Here is a 20,254-nt window from a genome sequence, read left to right on the forward strand (position 1 = left end):
AGTAAGAACGCCCTACTGCGTGTGTTGTAACCTGAAGCTGGTGCAAACTAGCTGATAGTTTTGTCAGACCACTACTTGAGATCGCTGATTCAGCGGCAACAATATTGCTGCAGCACACACCAAAAAAGGGGGAAAAAAGGAAAGAAAGGCAAGTTAACTTTATTGAGGCCATTATCACACACCAGCTCTTATTCTCCATAATCTACAAAATGAAATCTAACATTGCAAGGAGACTATAGGCAAAAAACTGGCAGTAAGGAACAAATACATGAACAGGAATTGTACCCCTTTTGCAATTAACTGAATATTTCGCAAAGGATACTTAGCTTAAGAGAAAAGCTCCTGTAACTGAAGTTAGCAATTCTAAATAATTGTTGACACAAATATTGAACTAAGGCTGAAGATGTGCCTGTAAGCCTGGGAGTCTTGATTAAAAAAAAAAAAAAAAAAAACAAACCAGCAAAACATTATATGTTGTAAATGCTACATAATAGTCTTGGGACACAACCACCTTACTTAAATGCACAACTGCACTAAATTAGGTATTCTTCAGATAAAAGCCGTACTCAAACATGTACACAGAATGTACATAGACAGTTACTGGAAACCATTAACTCAATATTCATCATTGGTGTTAGGAGTTACAAGGAAAGGACACAGAACAAAGCACAAAATATTACACACATCCTCAGTGCATCTGCATTTTGGAATTTTGCACGTATTTCTGTTCCGGAATAACTGGAGCCAAGAACAAAACCAATTATCTTTGCTTATCCTTTGTCATATAGGGAAAGTCATGTTTTTCAAAATGAAACGGATATATTACAATGGCCCACAAATTCATGCATAGTAACAAGAAGGTGAATGAGAATTTTTAGAGAAACAGCAGGAAAAAAAGAACTAAGTACAATGAAATCATCAGTTAACATGTTTGTTGGGCTTGAGGTTTTTGCTGATGTTTTTCTTAGACATTACAATTGAAATACAGAATGCTTCACCACAGATCACTGCAGAGACCAGAGTTAATGGCTTCAAGAGGGATTGGAGAGTCAATGAAGGCTAGACCTCCTCATACCTAAATGATTCACATGCAAACTAGCTCAAGAAGGCAACAAATGCGCAGCCAGAAAGCAAGAGACTAGAGCAAGGAAGTATCATTCTACTTTTTCCTGCTGCGTAATGCTTACTCTGAGCAGTCATAGCAGACTACTGTAAGACAAAACATGGTGCTAAGTGGACCTTTGATCATACCCTAAGCAGCAGGTTTCAGGCTTTAAAGCAGATTCTATTAGAAGGGAACTTAAATTGTTGCCATATTTTTTATGGAGCCCCAAAATAACTACCAGATGCACAGAAGCTTCAGATCAACTCAAGGCTGTGGCTGATCAAGAGAAAGCGCATCACCAACTTTGTAGACCTGTTCTACTGAGAGCACTGGTGTTAGTACACTGTTTGATCCAGAACAGCAATAGTTTCCTACACTAAGAGAAAAGAACAGATTTTACCCACCTAAAACTGGTCCTCCTGCCCTTCCTCAAAGACATTAATAATAGTTCTTCATGCTGGCATGATATCAGAGCTCATCTCTCATGAGCAGCTGCTGGAGCAGCACAGGAGATCTAACAGCCAAAGCTTTGTACAGGACCTGCACCCAAGCGGCATAAGGCTCAAGCACACTTGCATCCAGAGCATGCAAATGCACCACGGCCAACACATTTTTTGCAACTCACCTGTGTGTAGAAGCCACTAGCTGCCTCTAAGAACAGCGAAAGGTTCGCCTGAACTTCGCTCCGATTTGGATTTGCTCTATTTTTCGCCTGACCCTGTAGCGTCGTGATCTGATTTTTAAAGGCATGATTCCAACTGAAAACAAAATAAGTGTTTTCCTTTTTTTACTCTGGAAGTGTCAATGCAGATAGCATAAGATACAGGAAAGAACTGTTTCATTGCATAGCAGCAGACATGAAAATGAAGTATAATCAAATTCAGGCAACACTCATATTACAAATAACGTTAAATACGGAAGAATTACCTTTTCCCACCTCTCATAACTACAGAAACCAATCCTGATACTATAAAACTAATACTGTAAACAGCATTAATATTTGCTTGCAATTGTTTTGTTTTAGGCAGCACAGTGCTCTCTTCTGAAAACAGGATGTGGGGTATAGAAATTTCAGTTAAAAATCATTCAGCGTCTGGAGGCATGGACAGAGAACATCTCAGCCAGCCTACTCATCTTGCTTCCCTCAGAGTGCCGAAAGAATCACATGCTTCACTTAACTAAACCTGTTACAACCCATGTCTGCCTCTTAAATAACAGGGAACGGACTCAGGGCATGAAGAAAACCGAGCAGGATCCTCCCCTGATGCTGGGGTGCTTATGGCACATTAAGAAAAGTTCTCTCCTGATATTCCTCCCTCTGCCCAGCCCCACCTCAGAGGGCCTAAAGTGAGGGTCTTTGGCAGCTACTCAACTCCTGTTAGACCTTGCTCAAAGCTCCAGGTGATTATACATTAGGCAAATTTTCTCCTTTCTGGAAACTCCTAAAGTCCAGCCCTTCCATGACAGCATAGAAGACTCTCCTCCCCTCCATGTGGCTCACCAAAACCCACTCCTGCATGACATGGCTACTACTAATTCCCAGAGGTAAAATACTAACCAATTGAATGCTCTTCATCAACTCTGCAGTGCATTCTCGTGTTTCATGTTTCTCATTTTAAAGGAAATAAGACAACCATTTCATAAGATACAATTGCTTTTCTGGAATTCTCAGGGTTTCCTGCTCATCAGCCCAAATTACATATATACTTACAAATTTATTGAGGTACTTACAGGTCCTGCTCCACTTTTTTATCTAAAGCATATTCCAAATCGGTCACTAGCATTTTCTGATATAAGTCCTGTAGAGCCTGTCTGGATGTCCAGACTTCTGCTGGACCCAGCTTCGAATCTGGCCAACAGAAAAAAAAAAAAAAAAAAAAGACAACAGTTTTTGTAACACTCAAACTCATGGAGTTACTCCAACTGATTTTTCACTCGCCTACCAAAGGAAAGAACATAGCATAGTGTAAGATATCCAATGCCAAACACCCGCCTTTATCACAAATTCATCAGAACAGTGAAATACAAGAACTACAGAGGGACTGGTGATTAACTGATCACTGATTAACTGATCAGTCTCCTACAACACCGGAACTAGACACAAGCAAAGTCAGCAGCTGGCAAGTTAAAAAAAACCCACCAAACAAAACAGACAGAAGTAGGTGATTCTCTATAAGTCACTAAGCTGCAGACTGGATGAATTTAGAAAAATTTCCAGAGTAGCCTGAAAAAATTAGCAGAAAAGAAATCCATCAAGGGATGCTAAATAGGACAGTCCCTGGAGCCAACATTGCTGGTCTTTAGAAGAACACTGTGGGCAAGTACTACTGCACACTTGCCATTTTCTAACTCTTTGGTAGCCACCTGCTTTCCATTATTGAGGGTGAATGCAAACACTTCTCCCTGCTATCTCAAGTTACAGAGTCCAATTTCCCATGCCTTGTAAAATCACCTGAGCTGTGCGGGAGCACAAGGGATGGGCCTCACCCCTGGGAAACCATTCTGCTGATGGCGTAGCTATTCCTGCTGGGTCAGATGGATCCAGGCAGTTATAATGTTCCTACGGGGACTACACCAACTTGCTTATATGTACTACACACCAAGCCGAGCATAGTTTCATTATGCAAGCTGCTTGTACTGTGTGGCCGATACATTAACATAAACCATTTCCATTAATACATACAGCTCAAAACATAGCTTGTAGCATTTTATAGCATCTACAGGATGCAATTTCATAACCCATGTTGTAACATTCAGATCAATGTTTCCATCACCCAGGTTTCTCAAAACCATCCAGATCCTTGCTAATCTCAAGTACAGCAGTTCCTGTGGTATTCTGGACAGGAGTCTTTCTCATCCCCAAAAGAGAACATAATGGGAGAGGAGTAGGGGCGTTACCTCCATTTCCAAATGCTTTAAAACACCCAAAGTCAACTTTAAAAATACATGTATTTTTAGACACAGGAGAGAAGGGCACTGTTGTTAAAATGCTATTTATTTACATATAGAGGACAAACCTTTAACATAAACATCACACACTTTCCAGAGAATTCTTAGAAATGATAAGCATAAAGAACATAAAAGAACAAAAAAAGGAATAAAGTATTAGCAACTAGATCAACTGTATAATAAAGGCAATTACCTGTCATGTCAGCCTTCAGGACTTCTGCCTGCCTATAAAAAAGCAATAGAACAATAAATTAGAAACAGACTGATCAAAATAATTGAATTATGCTAAAGCACATTCATGCGACAGTGAGAAAGTAGGGCCAGCTCCGTAGAGGCTACTTACAACCTATACTGCTATAGTCTACCCCACGCAGTATGGATTTGAGCTACTGTTGTTCAATATCATGATTTCTTCTAATTTAGACCATCATAAAAGTCAACTGTTTACTTTTCCTTGCTTAACTTAAGTCTCTTTCAGAAAAAATACAAACTAAAAAATGCTTACACTATATTTTAAGCTTTACCTGAGAGCAGCGTCCTGCCAACATTAGTGATACCTGCTTACCTGTAACTGGGAAATTGATATTAAAATCAAGTTGTCACAAGTGAAATGCAGTAGCCAACAGAGGCAGAGCAAAGCAAACTCCCATCGATGCCTGTCAGCACATTGCTGTAGCTCTCCTGCCCCTCCATGCTGCACTAGCTTTCCTTAAGCAGATGCAATAAAAAGACTATGGCTTCTGCAATTACCTCTCTTCCTTGAACTGTCTCCCTAAAGTCATGGTTTGATCAGGTTTTCAAGGAAAAAAAAAAAAACAACATACAGAATGAATGGCCACTACAGGTGACCACTCCTTTGCTGAACATCCTCTGCATATCCCCACTGCTGGTGGAGGCTGGCAAATAGTTTCTTAGAGGAACACCGACACACAGTCCTCAATAAATAAATATTTGCGAACAGTCATCAATAGCTGGATGGAACAAGCAGTTGAGATGCTATGGTTAAGCACTGTGTCATCAGTACATAAAACTTCAAGGGGCAGTGCTGCTGGCCTGCCTGCCTGACACAGAATTAACACAGGGCAGGCAGATGCAGAAGGGACACAACGCTGCCTTAGTGGCTGGGTTTTGGTGGAACAAGTTCCTTTGGTTTTGCTACACTCAAACGTTTACATATATTTTTGCAAAGAGTGCAAGCTTTCCATACCAGATGTGGAATCCTCCCAGCATATGAAATACCCACTTCCACCTGCCTCTCTCAGCAAAAAAACTAGATGGAACTAGTAACTAACATCAAAGTCATATGCCAGCTTAGGAAAGAATGGAGAGCCCGGAGAAAGCACCACCTAATCCCCAAAGAGGTTTCAGAAGCAAGCATATATTCTCTTTTGCCAAAGTGAAGTTGCAGCGACTGTAAAAATAGTTTTTCAGGTTGTTCTGGGTTCTACCAAATTATAGGGAAGGTTTTGAGATCCACAGCAGGATTAAAAAGATATCATAATAGTGTTAATGTTTCACTAGGAAGATGTATATTGGTGACTCTCTTCACAAATTTTCTATTTATTAAATTCAAGAATTATCTTGAATAACAACTCAATGTAGTCACCACAGTGTGCCACCCAAGAAGCAATAGGATGCTCCAAGGGCTTTAATTAAGTTAAGAATATATTAACTGGTGCCAGACGTAAATCTGTACTTTCATCACCTGCTTCACAAGTTTAATCTATTTAAGGTAACTTTTTTTGTTTATTTCTTTCAAGAAGGCATTAATACATTTTTTTCCACTCCTAACAGCAGGGAACACTGGAAGAGATACCCTATTATTACTGACAGACAAACAAGGAAAAATTTTAGATATTGTGTCATGAGAAAGCTGAAAGCCCAAGAAACATTTCTGCCTCGTCCACATGGAGGTAACGAAAGGCACCTCAGCGATACTCTCCCTAACATTGCAGCTAGCAGGATGGGAAAGAGCAGATCTTTTCCCCCACACAGCTAACAAGAGCTGACAAAGGACAGCAATCTCCACTGCATGCTGCGCCTTGGGAGCCTCTGCGTTGCTGACCTGCAAGTCTAGTCAAGCACGAAGCTGAGCCAATTCTGCGATGCTATGACTTGGCAGCTAGAAACGCCACTGCTCAGAAGGAAAAGCTGACTTGCTCAGGTGCTGAAGTGTCTCTTTTTTGAATAGCCGTCTCCCACTTTAAACACCTGCCAGTTGTGCAAACTTTTTCTTTAAGCTGAGAACATGATCTGTGTTACCAAAGCCACGAATTCTACTGAGAGGCTCAGCCTGACCAGGACACGGAGTACTGCTCCGGCAAACACAAGCCCAAAAATTCTCCAGGCAAAAAGGCTCTGCCCTTTAAAAGCCAAGAACCACTCCTCTGAAAATCACTTGTGCAAAACTAACTTCCTCTATGTTAAGTACTAATCTTTAAAGGGGGAAATAAAAATAGCACCACTATAAGGGCTTTCTTTTCATAACGTTTTGACTAACTGTTGCCTGGAGAATTTAGATGAAGAGCACATCAACCCCTACACCAGTACAACTGCTGACAAATGCATAGCCCTAACAATATGGCTGGACCTGAATGTTTACCAAAAAGATTATTTTTTTTTTTTTAGAACACCTTTTTTGGAAGGCAATACTTATGGACTTACAGAATGAGAGCCTTAGTGCCAATCTCTTTACTAGCTGTAAAGCAAACTGTATTTTATACTTTATAAGCTTGCAACAAGCTACACTAAGGGGATTATCACTATAATTTTTAATAAAACATATAGAACTTATTTCGATACTTCCTAGAGGCCAAAGGAATTAGTAAAGTAGGTCTAACATTAGCATGCTCTGTTTCTCATTTCCACCTTGAACCAACTTTTATTTAAAACAGTTGCATCTACTGCGGCTAAGCCAGGATAAGAGAGGGCAGCCTGGGTACCAAACTTGTTCTGCATCAGTGGCAAAATATTAGCATCTCGAAAGAAAGGATGCATTGCCTGTTCTTTTAACAGGCTTTACTGAAGAGCTTTGCTGGTGCTCAGAGACTCCTAGTGGGCACAAATCAGAGTTCACTGATAATAGGAAGAGTTTCTGCCAGTGCAAATGGCTCCTTTTATTGTCAAGCATCTTTTACAGCATCCATATATTTTCTTGCACTGCCTTATATTGAATTTCCATTCAAATGACTCATTCTGATGCAAATACACGTTGCCTGCCAGCAAACTTGGTACAACTTGCTTACGCATTTTATCATTTCAAGAATATTCTCAAGTACCTCCTTGCCCAGTTCAACTCAGCGGTTCAGTCTTCAAGTCAAGTTTCCCCGAGTTTCTTGGTCCAAAGCCAAATAAGCACAAACCATAATTCAAAAATTTGTATTTCAAGCATCTCCACTAGATATCATCTTGATATATCGCGATAGCTACTCTCTATAATTTTCTAACCAAATATAAGTTCAGCCCCATGCTTTCATTGAACTTGAAACTTAAATACAAAAGTCTTCCACTCAATTCAGTAGAATAGTTTGACAGCTAAAGGCATTTTCATTTTATTCAAATACTTGAAAAGCTTCAAAACTTTAAAACACAGTAGTCAGGACTTTCTTTTGAAGTTTTGAAGGTATAACATATATTAAAATTTAAGTATCCACAGATGGCAAAGGAAACTTTTCTTCTCTTAAGAACCTGGTAGTATATAAAGTCCTGTTTTGCTGTAACTCAGGGGTACTCAGACACTACTATCCTGGAATGAACCACCAGATTTAGCAAAGGAAGACAAGACAGGCACATTTTGTTTTTCCATTTTCAAGTGTTCTTGATCAATTACATTTTCCCTAAGCAGAAAAAGAAAACAAGCTGTTCCCCTTAAGCTGGTAAACACCACAAAGGAAACCCTGCAAACATAGGCATGTCTCTCCTATACACACTTTCAAGTGTTTAAACCATCACATTGAGATACTGAAAGGTAGATCAAAAGATCATGTGATTCCCACTTACACTTTTACACTAGGACAAATTTGCTTAATTTGCTCTAAAAATCCTAAAAGAAAAGATCGTACAACCTCCCTGGTTAACTATTCTATTGTTCAGTGATAGCCCAAAAGATTTTTTCTGAAACACCAACCTAAAACCCCTCTGCTACAATCCAAGTCCTCCCCACAGCACACCCAGCTGCCATGGGGAGCCTTTGTACAACAGCCACTTGGAAAAACAAAGACTTAACTGCACACTCTGAATCATCAGTTCTCTCTTGTAGGCTAAAACGTCGACTTTCATAAATTAAGTTTTATAATCCTCTTATTGCCACCTGACTTCAAATTCCATTCATGTATCACTAAACAAATGGATCTATTTTACTATTGCCCCCAAAACAGCTCATCTCTGTTTCAATATATATTCTTCAGTTCTGTTATAATTCAAACCACACATAATAACAAATTTTCAGTTCTGCATACACCACACTGCATCTGTAAAAGGGCAATAAGTTCTACAGACGCACAGTTTTGCTAACAACTTCATTATCAAGCACAAAAAAGCAAGCAAAATTAAGACCAAGTTTTCAACAGCAGTCTTGTGTTACCCAGCTAACACCTGCTATTTCTGAAAGTCCAACAGGTCAAAGTCAAGCTTCACTCACACCACACTCCTCTCATTTACACAGTGAGGACGAGCCAGGCATGATCTGCTATGGCATGACAAGTTCTACAAAAAGTGTGGAAAAACCCCGATCTCACAAAAAACCCACCACTGAATGCAACACACTGCTTTCCATCATGTCTAAAGGGGAACTCCACTTGGTTTTCCCCTGGCAGCCCTGAAGCATCAGCAGCTGTATCAGTTCCCTTATCCAATCTCAGTAACACAAAGCCCCTGATAAGGAATTGAGGATTTGCAGTACTAAAATGGGTAATGAGTCCAGGCAGCTGGGCTTATAAAAGCAAACAGAATCCAATTACTTGTTCTGTGAATACAAACTATTAAATGGTCAGGGTAGTTTCACTCCAAACAGGAATTTATATTCCTGAACTTCTCTTCCCCGGAGGTACATGCAGAAATTGTACCACAATGAAAAGTGCCTGCAGCCTAGCAAGCCTTAGCTGGAGGTGATTGATCAGAAGGCTCATGAACGGCAGTGCCAGAAAGTTTTCTTTCTGAAAGGGAATAAAAAGATATAGAACATATACAGAATAAACACAGGAAATCTTTCATTTTGGGTACAGAAGGTAAATTTTCTATGCTAGTATACTAAAGAGAAAGTTAAATACACTTAACACAAATAATTATTCTATTTTAATCATTATAACATGTGGTAAGGCTTAAACCCAGAAGGAACTCCAAAGCAAGACCCAGCAACTACTGTTTTAGTTTTTCCTCAAAATAATAGTTAACTTTAACAAAAATTTAGAATGGCTTAATACCTCAGTGGTTTTTTTGTTTGTTTGCTTGTATTTAAGTATAACCTATCTAAAACTGCTGTAGAATATTCAGTACCTGTGCTATTAGTGTTTTCTACTGCTTTCCCTTGCCCTAAATAAGTATACTGATATTAGCAGGTTTTAGAGATTTTACTTGTTTGTGTATAGACTTTACCTACTCACTTTCGCATCAGATATGTACTGTTTAACAACTTTTTTAAAGCAGTTTTATCTTTATAGAACAAGTTCTAAATGTTCCAAACTTGCAAGTGTTGCCACCGAATTTAAATGACTGTAGTTTTCATAAAGTGCTGGAATCACTTTTTATGGGAGCAGGCAGGTTTTCGTGATGTCAGCTCTTGCTGACATAGCAAGAGATCTTCAGGCTGTGAATCATCAAGTTAAATGCGCCATATGCCTTTACACTGAAAGGATAATTTTCACAGATGCGGTAATAAAAGACACCTTCAACAGTACCACCTTATGGTCAATTTTATGTGCTAACTAGTTTAAAGCTTATTATTCCCATTACAGGCATCTGAAGTCAGGGTAGAGCTAATTTCTTTGATCGGTGGCTTTATCAGATTATAGCCACAGATCACAGCCATGCCAACAATTAATTCAGCAGCAGTGTAACTGTGCAAGTAAAAAACCCACCTCTGCAAGCAGATGCCAAAGCAAGGCAACTACTACCTGAATCCAAACCCTCTCCACAGGGAATCCTGCTCTATTGCCTTCTTGTTCCCACCTCGGATGAGAGATGGTGAGAAATGGGGACCCAGAATAGGATTTTTAAAATCCCATCTTCCCTTTTTCCCCCTAGTCCAGGCTTTATTAGAGGCAAGTCATAATAATCATCCTCAAAAAGCAACCACCAAGAGCAACTCTCTCCAAGTTTGATCAGAACTGACAATCCTCCTCCCTGGATAAGAGTAAAACTAGCCTCGTAGTCAGCTTCATTCAAACTCTTTTTTTTTCCTCCTCCAGTTTAATGGAAGTCAGTTCCTTTGCCTCAAGATTTGAAAAAGATGTGCCCAACAGGTAAAAGCTACCCTACGGGAAGTTGATATGTGCTTACTCTCCAATGTAATCTACAGGGAGGGAAATACAAGTCTCCTACCCCGCTAAGGTTTCTAGTGGTCAACTGACTCCATCAAAGTCTCCGCTCTCCCTCTCGTTACAGACTAGAGCTCATGTCAAACACAGGAACGAGTCTGAGCCTTGTTAGAAGAGCAGTGTTGCAATCATAAGTTAATGCCTCAGAAACAGGGTCTGGTCCATAGGCAGTTATTCAGGATCAGCAATATGACTGTGTCAATTCTATAGGGTTCTAAAATTTAAGTCAGGAGAGTAACCTGCAAACTAAATACCCAACAATATATATTTTTCAATTCAAACAAAAATAGCTTGGAATAAATGTGAAGTATTAAGACTAGCTCAGGAAAGCTCAGCTGCGTTTTCCATAGTTGCTGTTTGTAAAGATATTTGTAAAACACTGGCTATGCTGTTCTTTAACTTTCCATCTTGACCCACTACTTATCTGGAATTTTTCTGGAGCCATAAGGGAGAAAACTAACCCCTAAATGGACGTTGCGCATAATAGAAAAGCACAAGAACTCCAGTCGCCTTTACTTTGTTTACCTTCCAGGAGCTGACAGCATAGCTCCACAGGTAACCCTGACAATGTTTTCAGTACAGAAAAATTAAAAGCAAATTACCAAAGGATTAAAAAGAATTTAATAACTATAAAAAAGGCCCACTCAGGAAAGAACAAATGGATACTAAATATGCGTGACACTTCAAGACATGGATATCTTTTCATATTCTAAGGAATACCTCTAAAGATCATGGAGCAGATCCTCCTGGAAACTCTGCTAAGGCACATGGAAAATAACAAAGTGAACAGTGACAGCCAACATGGCTTCACTAAAGGCAAATCATGCCTGACAAATTTGGTGGCCTTCAATGACAGGGTTACAGCATTAGTGGATAAGGGAAAAGCAACTGACATCATCTATCTGGACTTGTGAAAGACATTTGACACTGTCCCACACGACATCCTTGTCTCTAAATTGGAGAGACATGGATTTGATGGATGGACTACTCAGTGGATAAGGAATCGGCTGGATGGTCGCACTCAAAGAGTTGCGGTCAACAGATCGATGTCCAAATGGAAACCAGTGACGTGTGGCATTCCTCAGGGATCGGTACTGGAACCAGTGCTGTTCAGCATCTTTGCTGGCAACAAGGACTGTGGAATTGAGTGCACGTTCAGCAAGTTTGCTGACAACACCAAGCTGCGTGGTATGGTCGACACACTGGAGGGAAGGGATGTCATCCAGAGGGACCTGGACAGGCTTGAGAGGTCGGCCCGTGCCAACCTCATGAAGTTCACCAAGGCCAAGTGCAAGGTCCTGCACGTGGGTCGGAGCAATCCCATGCACAAATACAGGCTGGGCAGAGAATGGATTGAGAGCTGCCCTGAGGAGAAGGACCTGGGGGTGCTGGTTGATGAGAGGCTCAACATGAGCCAGCACTCATAGAATCATAGGGTTGGAAGGGACCTCTGGAGGTCATCTAGTCCAACCCCCCTGCCAGAGCAGGGCCACCTTAGAGCAGGTTGCACAGGAACGTGTCCGGGCGGGTTTTGAATGTCTCCAGAGATGGAGACTCCACCACCTCCCTGGGCAGCCTGTTCCAGTGCTCTGCCACCCTCAAGGTAAAGAAGTTCCTCCTCATGTTTAGGTGGAACTTCCTATACCCAAGTTTGTGCCCATTACCTCTTGTCCTGTCACTGGGCACCACCGAAAAGAGCCTGGCCCCATCCTCCTGGCACCCACCCTTTAAGTATTTATAAGCATTGATCAGGTCCCCCCTCAACTGTCTTTTTTCCAGACTAAAGAGACTCAATTCCCTCAGTCTTTCTTCATGAGAGGTGTTCCAGTCCCCTAATCATCTTGGTAGCCCTATGCTGCACCGTCTCTAGCGGCTTCCTGTCCTTCTTGAGCTGGGGAGCCCAGAACTGGACACAGTACTCCAGGTGCAGCCTCACCAAGGCAGAGTAGAATGTGTGCTCTCAGCCCAGAAGGCCAACCATATTGCAGGCTGCATCAAAAGAAGCATGATCAGCAGGTCGAGAAAGGTGATTCTGCCCCTCTACTCTGTTCTCACGAGACCCCACCTGGAGTACTGCATCCAGCTCTGGGCTCTCAACTTAAGAAGGACATGGACCTGTTGAAGCGAGTCCAGAGGAGGACCACAAAGATGATCAGAGGGCTGAGCCTGTCTTCATAGGAGAAGTGTTCCAGAGAGTTGGGGTTCAGCCTGGAGAAGAGAAGGCTCCAGGGAGGCCTTATTGCAGCCTTCCAGTACCTAAAGGGGGCCTACAGGAAAGATGGGGAGGGACTCTTTATCAGGGGGTATAGTGCTAGGACAAGGGGTAAAGATTTTAAACTGGAAGAGGGTAGATTTAGATTAGCTATTAGGAAGAAATATTTTACTGCGAGGGCGGTGAGACACTGGAACAAGTTGCCCAGGGAAGCTGTGAATGCCCCATCCCTGGAAGTGTTCAAGTCCAGGTTGGATGGGGCTTTGAGCAACCTGGTCTAGTGGGATGTGTCCCTGCCCATGGCAGGGGGCTTGGAACTAGATGATCTTTAAGGTCTCTTCCAACTCTAACCATTCTATGATTCTATGAAACTAAAGTTTATAATAGGAAACAGTCAACAAACGAATACACTTACGGAATTCTCTGTTTCTTTATCAGCATCCATACAGTTACACATTTAGTGCATTGGCTGAGAACATATCAGGTTTGCAATTGACCTGAGAACAAGTCAAAGGCAAAAGGTTTAAGACAGATTATGTATTCTATCTGTACATCTCCTTAGTCTTTATACTTTCCATTGGACAAGCTATTTTTTCAAAACTAAAGCAATGTTAAAGGTGTGATGCCACAAAAACTTCAAGATTGACTTCTAATCCACTCAACCATTGACAGCCCGCTCCCTTAAAAGGATACAGATCTCAGAGAGAAAAATCCTAAAGCTCTGCTCGTTCACTATCCACAATGAAGAACTTTTGGTAAGCACACAGAAGGGTTATACTTATGACTAGGCTGCTAAGCGAGATGTGAAACGTTTGCACCTGAACCACCTTACTTTCCATGGTAATTCCCACCAAGGGAATTTTCCCAAGGAAAACCAACAGAATTACTTTCTGAACAAAAAAAAAAAAAAAACAAAAAACAAAAAACAAAATAAAACCCCCCAACAAATTACACCCTTGTAATATTACTACCTTTTGCTCTTTCAAATCCACCCTGATTAGAGTGCACACAATATCAGGTTTCAGTTGTGATAAATATATAGTAACACCAGTACTCATTTGTTATACTACAGTTCCTGACTTGGTAAAATCTTCACTCGTGTTCAGGGCTGGAAACTGCAGACAACAGACATTAAAATAAGTGAGCATTATTTAACTTCTTTTAACAGCTTTTGCATTATGAAAACTATGTCCAGAATGATGGAAAATGCAGAAATCTGAGCATAAAGATCAGCTTCAGATGGATATAATCAAATCTGTTTCAGCCTTGCAGAAGCCAACCCTCCCTGGACATTGTACGAGATCTCCCAGGGAATTGTACAGTATTCAATTCAAAGGCTGGTCATTACTTAAGTCAATTTAGTGCCACACTCTTGCAACACAGATAAAAATCTGCCCTCTCGCCTGCCTGTAGAGCTGGAGAGCATAGTGCCTGCAGGTAGGAGCTAGTTACAAAGGAGAAACACATTTCCCCTTGGAAAGTCCACCCCACTTTGCACGAAGAAGGCAGTATTTGCAACCCTCTACGTCCTTACTTTTAGGTCCAGCAATTTCCTGCTGTCTCTAGCCTCCACTAATAGCTCCGGATATAAAGCAGAAATATATTGCTGATTTTCAGTGTTAGTCTCTCAATCCCTGACTCTGAAATTGCCCCTTGCCCAGTGGCAAACACTGATCCTTACACTCAATAATGACTGAGAACAACAGAGGAGTTAACTACCATTAAAGAGGAGTCAGTTATTGGGAATTCAAGATACTGTCTTCCTTGCTAAGCAGCAGATGGAGAAAGAGCAAAACCGTTAGATGTCACCATCAGCAGTAGCAAAAATAAAGCATGAGTAACCCCCCACTGTGTGCAGGTAGTAAATTAACTACAATAGATATGGTAGAGTTCAGCAGTTTGAACACATGCTTTTCAAGCACTGATCTATGCCCAGATAGTCAAGACTTCAAAAACATAAGGCCTAAAGCAAAATTATTGATATTTAAATTATTCATTGCGGTCACTCAACAATTGTATGAAGCTGGTTTTGGCCCAACCCTGTTCATTTTATAAACTCACAATTATGTAAAGATCACACAAAACGCGTGTCTACGCACAAATGTGACATTCCCCAAAGTTTTAAGACAGCTTTTCATAATTAAGAGATTTTTCAGTGTGAAAGGACGCTGCACAGTTTAGACAAGCTATGACAAACAACACTTAGATTACATCCAAGTAGTATCCTAATTGCAAACTGCATCTTAGAAATTATTTTCAATTCTCCATTTTGAAAGTAAATGCAAGCCACACTCTGAAAGCACAGCAATGGGATGAAGGCTGAACACCTGTCACGGAGAATTATACCATCCTTTTACGATAATTAAATGAGTACTCAGTACATCATTGCCAATAGTTTATAGGAGTCTCATTAGAGTCTCATTAGGTGCTCCCCATTCTCTATCAGAAACACACAGGCAACACTGTTCTGAAACATACTTACTTTTCAACTACAGAATATCTGAAGAATTATTTTCCCCAAAAAAAGTATGGAAATAAGAACAAGAGATAGAATCCTCTACCACCACAGGTTTGGTGCAGCTCTAGCAAATACAGTAATTTATAATGAAAAAAACCCAAAACTGCATGATCATTAACTTCTCACCTCAAACCATTCAACGAGCAATATTTACTACATATTTCAGCAAAAGCATAACTGTGACACAAAGTACAAAGGATGCCCATTTGAACTGCATGGAGCTATGGGAAGGAGTGTTTGTGATTGAACCTGAACTTCAAATTCTGCTTCTGGTTTATCACCACACAACTGTCCTGTAGTCCTCTGCTCATGGTTCTCCTCAGCTCAGGAGTGGCTCATACTGATGGGATGTCCTCTTACAATACCCAAGAGTCCACCATCAAAACATACGTACTCCTGGAATATGTAGTTACTCTTTTCTCTGAGTTCAGCTGAAGGAGAAACCTATAACCAATCCAACCAGCTCAGACATAGCAAATTTTATTAGCTCAGGAGTGAAGCAGCATGGATATGCTACTTCAAGAACTAACCCTATCTAGGAAGGGTGCAGCTTGAAGCTTTTGAGCCCTGTTGAACACAAACAGGTCCTGAGGAAAACCAGCCTGGCTGAAGCAGTGCAGCTGAGTTGGCCAAATCTAGCTGACCTCTGCAGCTCTACTCACAGCAGGTCAAAACTGCCTCCAAATGGAGCTGCCACACCACAGCCACTGCCCTGCAGAGCGGTGTCAGGTACTGCCAGTTAACCAGTAACCTATCTTTCCCATTTTAAAAACTCATTAATTGGTTAGGAGCAAGCATCTGAGCAAATTTGTAACTTCCAAGGTTAATCCTTCTTTTGGGGATTAAACATTTTTATAAAAATAATTTCATTTAAAATTTAAATCTCAATAACTTAGCTGCAGAACTAAAAAGGTCTCTTATCTTGAAACAAGTTCACACGATGTTCAGCCAACTACAAATCAGTATGCTTTAGGAATCATGTATAGAAAAGTTCTTGGGTTTAGCAGATCTTCACTGTAAACAAATTCCATAGAAAACAAAAATCTGAATTCAGTTTTCCAGTCTGCAGTCTCCCTTTCTATAGTCAGATCAGCCTTGTTCATTACATTCATTTTACCTTCTGCAACAGCTGAGGAACGGGCTCCACAGCAATGGAGCATCCATCCAGCCCGAAGGTCAAATCTTAAGGCTGTAAAGGACCTCAAAAGAGATTAATGTAGCCCATTCCCTCACCCTAACGTTATTGCTGACAAACATGTGTTGCTTGTTTTTGAAGTCCTCCAGAGGCAGGCACCTCCATATTCCAAAGCAGCCTATCCCAGCCACCATAGCTTATCCCAGCTAAACCATTTCTGTATGGCCTTACATCTTGCCTTAAAGAATCATGGTATGCCTTTAGTTCACCTGCTCTGGCTCCTTCCTCTCACCAAACCCCTCAGTGAATATCACCAGCCTTGCTCAACCCACTGCTACCTTTGTAAGGTGTTCTCACTCGGTTAGACTGAGAAGACATTTTCTGAACCTTTGCTGCAAATTAAGCAAGAAGGGATGATGCCGGGAAAAGACTCAGCACGTCACTACACAATTACTAGTTATTAACTCAACACTTGTGCATTACTCAGGTTGCACAAGCCAACTCAGCCCTGGAATTTCACTTTGCAACCACAATAGCTTGGATCTCGTCATCAAATGTTTTGTGTAGTACACCACAGAAACTACACAAATCACACTGCTCTAACCCCAAAATCCAAAGTCCCTAAGTTCAACAGTATTTTCAACCACAAAAATAAAATTTCCTGCTGCTGAGTCCTTAAAGGCCCAAAGACCTTCATGTCTTTCTGATCTTTTATTCCTAAAGACACTCCTGGGCTGCATCACTTAACAGTCCAGCATAGCAGTTTCCAATTTTGTAGTCCTCAAAGAATTATTTCAGGAATTAATAGAATCAGTTATATTGATAGAAAATATATTTTTATAACCATCTTTAATGAAAAGTGTATAGAATTTTACCTGATTTTGAAAGAGTATCCCAAAATTCTGACTACATAACATAACATTACAGGCAGATTATTTCTTTTTTTTAGTGTTCACTTGTGCCTAGCCATCTATGATGGAAGCTACCAAAATAGTCTGTAGTTGAACAAGCAGCATCAGCAAGCGTTTGATATATTCATTAGAAAGACACTGGAAATATCTTCCTGAATAGGTTCAAGCTTTAGAGGTTATTTTAGTCTTTGATATTAAAACCAGGAGAAGACGAGTACTTCAGTTGAAGTTGGACTGCACACTTGGCAAGCCACAATCCCCTACCATTGTCAAACCCCGTAACTCCTACAGTTTGCCTCAAAACAAAATAAATCTCAAAAATGAAATAGTATGAGTACGTTCAAACTGGGTGGAAAAACTGCCAGAAGTTCATGGCCTAGCATAATCCGTGTGACATGCTCCTAAATTAAGGCCTTAAGGCCTAAATTGAGGAATTAATTCAAATAAATGTTGACAATGTATATTAGGCAGTTTATCACTTCCTTTCTAGTTAAGGATTTCACATATATGTTCAGCTTTGTGCAGATTGATGGTATTAAGACAAACTGAAACACCTTCTAGATTTTTATTGCAAGTTTACTCTCCATCTTTTAATCATTTAATTTATAATCATTAATCCATACAGAAAAGTACCCTACTTTGAATCTCATCTTTTTCTTCATATTGAAATAACATTTTCTCTCTTTTTACTAGCAACTGCTGGATATTGAAGCTCGAAGAGCTGCCGTTTTTCATGTTTTTATACACTCTTGATGGTTTTAGGTTTTTCTTTAATATTAAAAAATGTGGCTTAAATCTTTTGGATGCTATTCTTACTGCCATTCACCAAAAAAAAGACCCACTAGTAGATAGGCTTTTTCCAGGGAATAGCTGGCTAGATCAAGCCTCCATGCTCAGAAGTTTTGTCACAGCATTGCCTTTGACAAGTATTTATACTACTTCAAGACAGACAACCAGTGTCTATTCAACAGACAGAAGTCTTGTCCCATCCTTCTTTGTCCCCCTCTTCATAGGTGCAGATGATTAGCATTTCTGGTTTCAGTTATTATTAGGCTAGTCTGGAAATACTACCCTGAAGACCCCTCTTAATGGCTCACAGGTACCTCAAATTAAGAGCACAAATGCTCAAAGGCACTGCCAAAACCAGAACTGACTGGAGAAGGAACTGAAGCTGGAGTTTGTCAAAGGTTTCTTGCTGGGTACAGGAAACCTTGGTTTAAAAAAGATTATCACAGTCGCAGCTGTTTGACACATAGCAATATCCACGTGCTTTCTTCAAATCACAGAGAGATCAAGACAGGACACAGCAAAGAAAATACCAAGAGACTTTCATTGCAACAGAAAATACAGTAGCAGAATTTATAGGATTATCATAAAATGGAAAAAATGGATTTCCCAACAGATTTGCCAAAAATGCATTTCCTTCTATTCCTGACAACACCTGTAGGGAAGTCAAACTGTGATAAACAACAGACCACTGGGGAGTCCAGGGGGGCATAGAACAAGCTGGCTTCAAACAAACTGCCCTTTTCTGTAGCCTGATCAAACAGGAACAACTATCAAGGCCACGTTAAATCAAGGCACCAAGAAACACCAAAGTCTTCAATAAAGACACTTGATGCCAAAAAGGTCTGTTTTTCTGCATCCAAACAAAAAGTCTAATATCTGCCTAAGGTTTAATCTCTGCCTAAGGTAATTCAAGAAATTTTTCCCAAGTTCATTTAGCAGAATCAATCTTAAAGGTTTCAAAAGAAAAACATTCAGAAATAACGTCTCACTTCCTAACAGCTAGAGCAGCTCTCTGAGATAATTCAGCCATACGACAAGGGTGGCCCGCAGACTCAAAACAGACAATGCTTCAGAGCACAAGGAGGAGGAAATAAAATAAAAATCAGCTTACACATACCAATATTAGATGAAGCAGAAAACTGTTCAACAGAGCTGAGCACTAGAGGATACTTGCAACACGACAGACAATGAAATTAAAATAGGAGAAATAGACTGCTGATGTGTTAGAGACATCATAAGCACTCTCAGAAAAATGACATTTCTTTTCCCTAAAGATGGAAGAGAAAATTAACTCTAGCAGGACTCCTTAAGTACCTCAAGGGTATCTCTGATTTGAGTCCCATCAGTGAAATTCAGTCTGTCGCCCACGGCTGTGTAACAATCCCAAGAGACTCCTCAGCCTTCTGGTTCCTTATGATAATCCCTTGAGTGCAGAAGCCAGTGTGAATAATCCGAGAAAAGTCCTACTGGAATACAGAAAGAAGAGAAAGCAGGCCTCATGTTACTCAAAAAGCTCTTATTCCACCCCAACTCACAGCATTACATTGATCTGAATGGGTAGCTGCTGATTTAATACAGAAGAATTGAAATACACAGTATCAACATGCTGCTTAAGCCATTTCCCCCTCATTTGGTTGTCTAGGAAGTCCGAGCTTATGATCAGAAGTTCTTCTTAAATTCAAATGGGAAGAAAAGCAGTGGCCAGACAAGTCTAGAAATGCGGCCTAAAGGCAGGACGCAGAGCACAGCTGTACAAGTGGAAGCTGGTGATGAAACCAGTACAACTGTAAAGCTACATTCAACAAGATACCGCATGCAACAACATGAGTGCTCAAGAGGCACATACACAAAAAAAAAACCCCAAACCTAAAAACCACCCGCCCTCCCTCCTGGATGAAATAGTGAGAAACTATAGTCCACGAGTCAGCTCCATGATTCCTCATGTCACGTCACAATAAACATTAAGCTAGCCTGTATTCTTTTCTCTGCAGCAAGATGAAGAAATAGAGTTAAGATGCCATATCCCTCCCTCAGCACAGGAACAACTTATGTTTTATCAGACACCACTGAAATCTATGACCTCCCTAGTAATACATTAAAAA

The 20,254-nt window shown here is 40.5% G+C and overlaps 1 protein-coding gene across 1 annotated transcript in view; it reads right to left on the bottom strand.

Annotated features, from left to right (window-relative positions):
* The window catches only part of SMG7 (SMG7 nonsense mediated mRNA decay factor), a 52,339-nt gene that overhangs the window by 24,781 nt on the left and 7,304 nt on the right, over positions 1 to 20,254 (bottom strand). The window contains exons 2-4 of the mRNA XM_082484205.1: positions 4,248 to 4,279; positions 2,837 to 2,954; positions 1,731 to 1,863 (exon numbers count right to left, since the gene is read on the bottom strand). Of these exons, the coding sequence (XP_082340331.1) occupies positions 1,731 to 1,863; positions 2,837 to 2,954; positions 4,248 to 4,279 (283 nt within the window). The remainder of the gene's footprint in view (positions 1 to 1,730; positions 1,864 to 2,836; positions 2,955 to 4,247; positions 4,280 to 20,254) is intronic.

This window comes from Vanellus vanellus, assembly GCF_965231255.1.
Source record: "Vanellus vanellus genome assembly, chromosome: 5".
Taxonomy (NCBI): Eukaryota; Metazoa; Chordata; class Aves; order Charadriiformes; family Charadriidae; genus Vanellus; species Vanellus vanellus.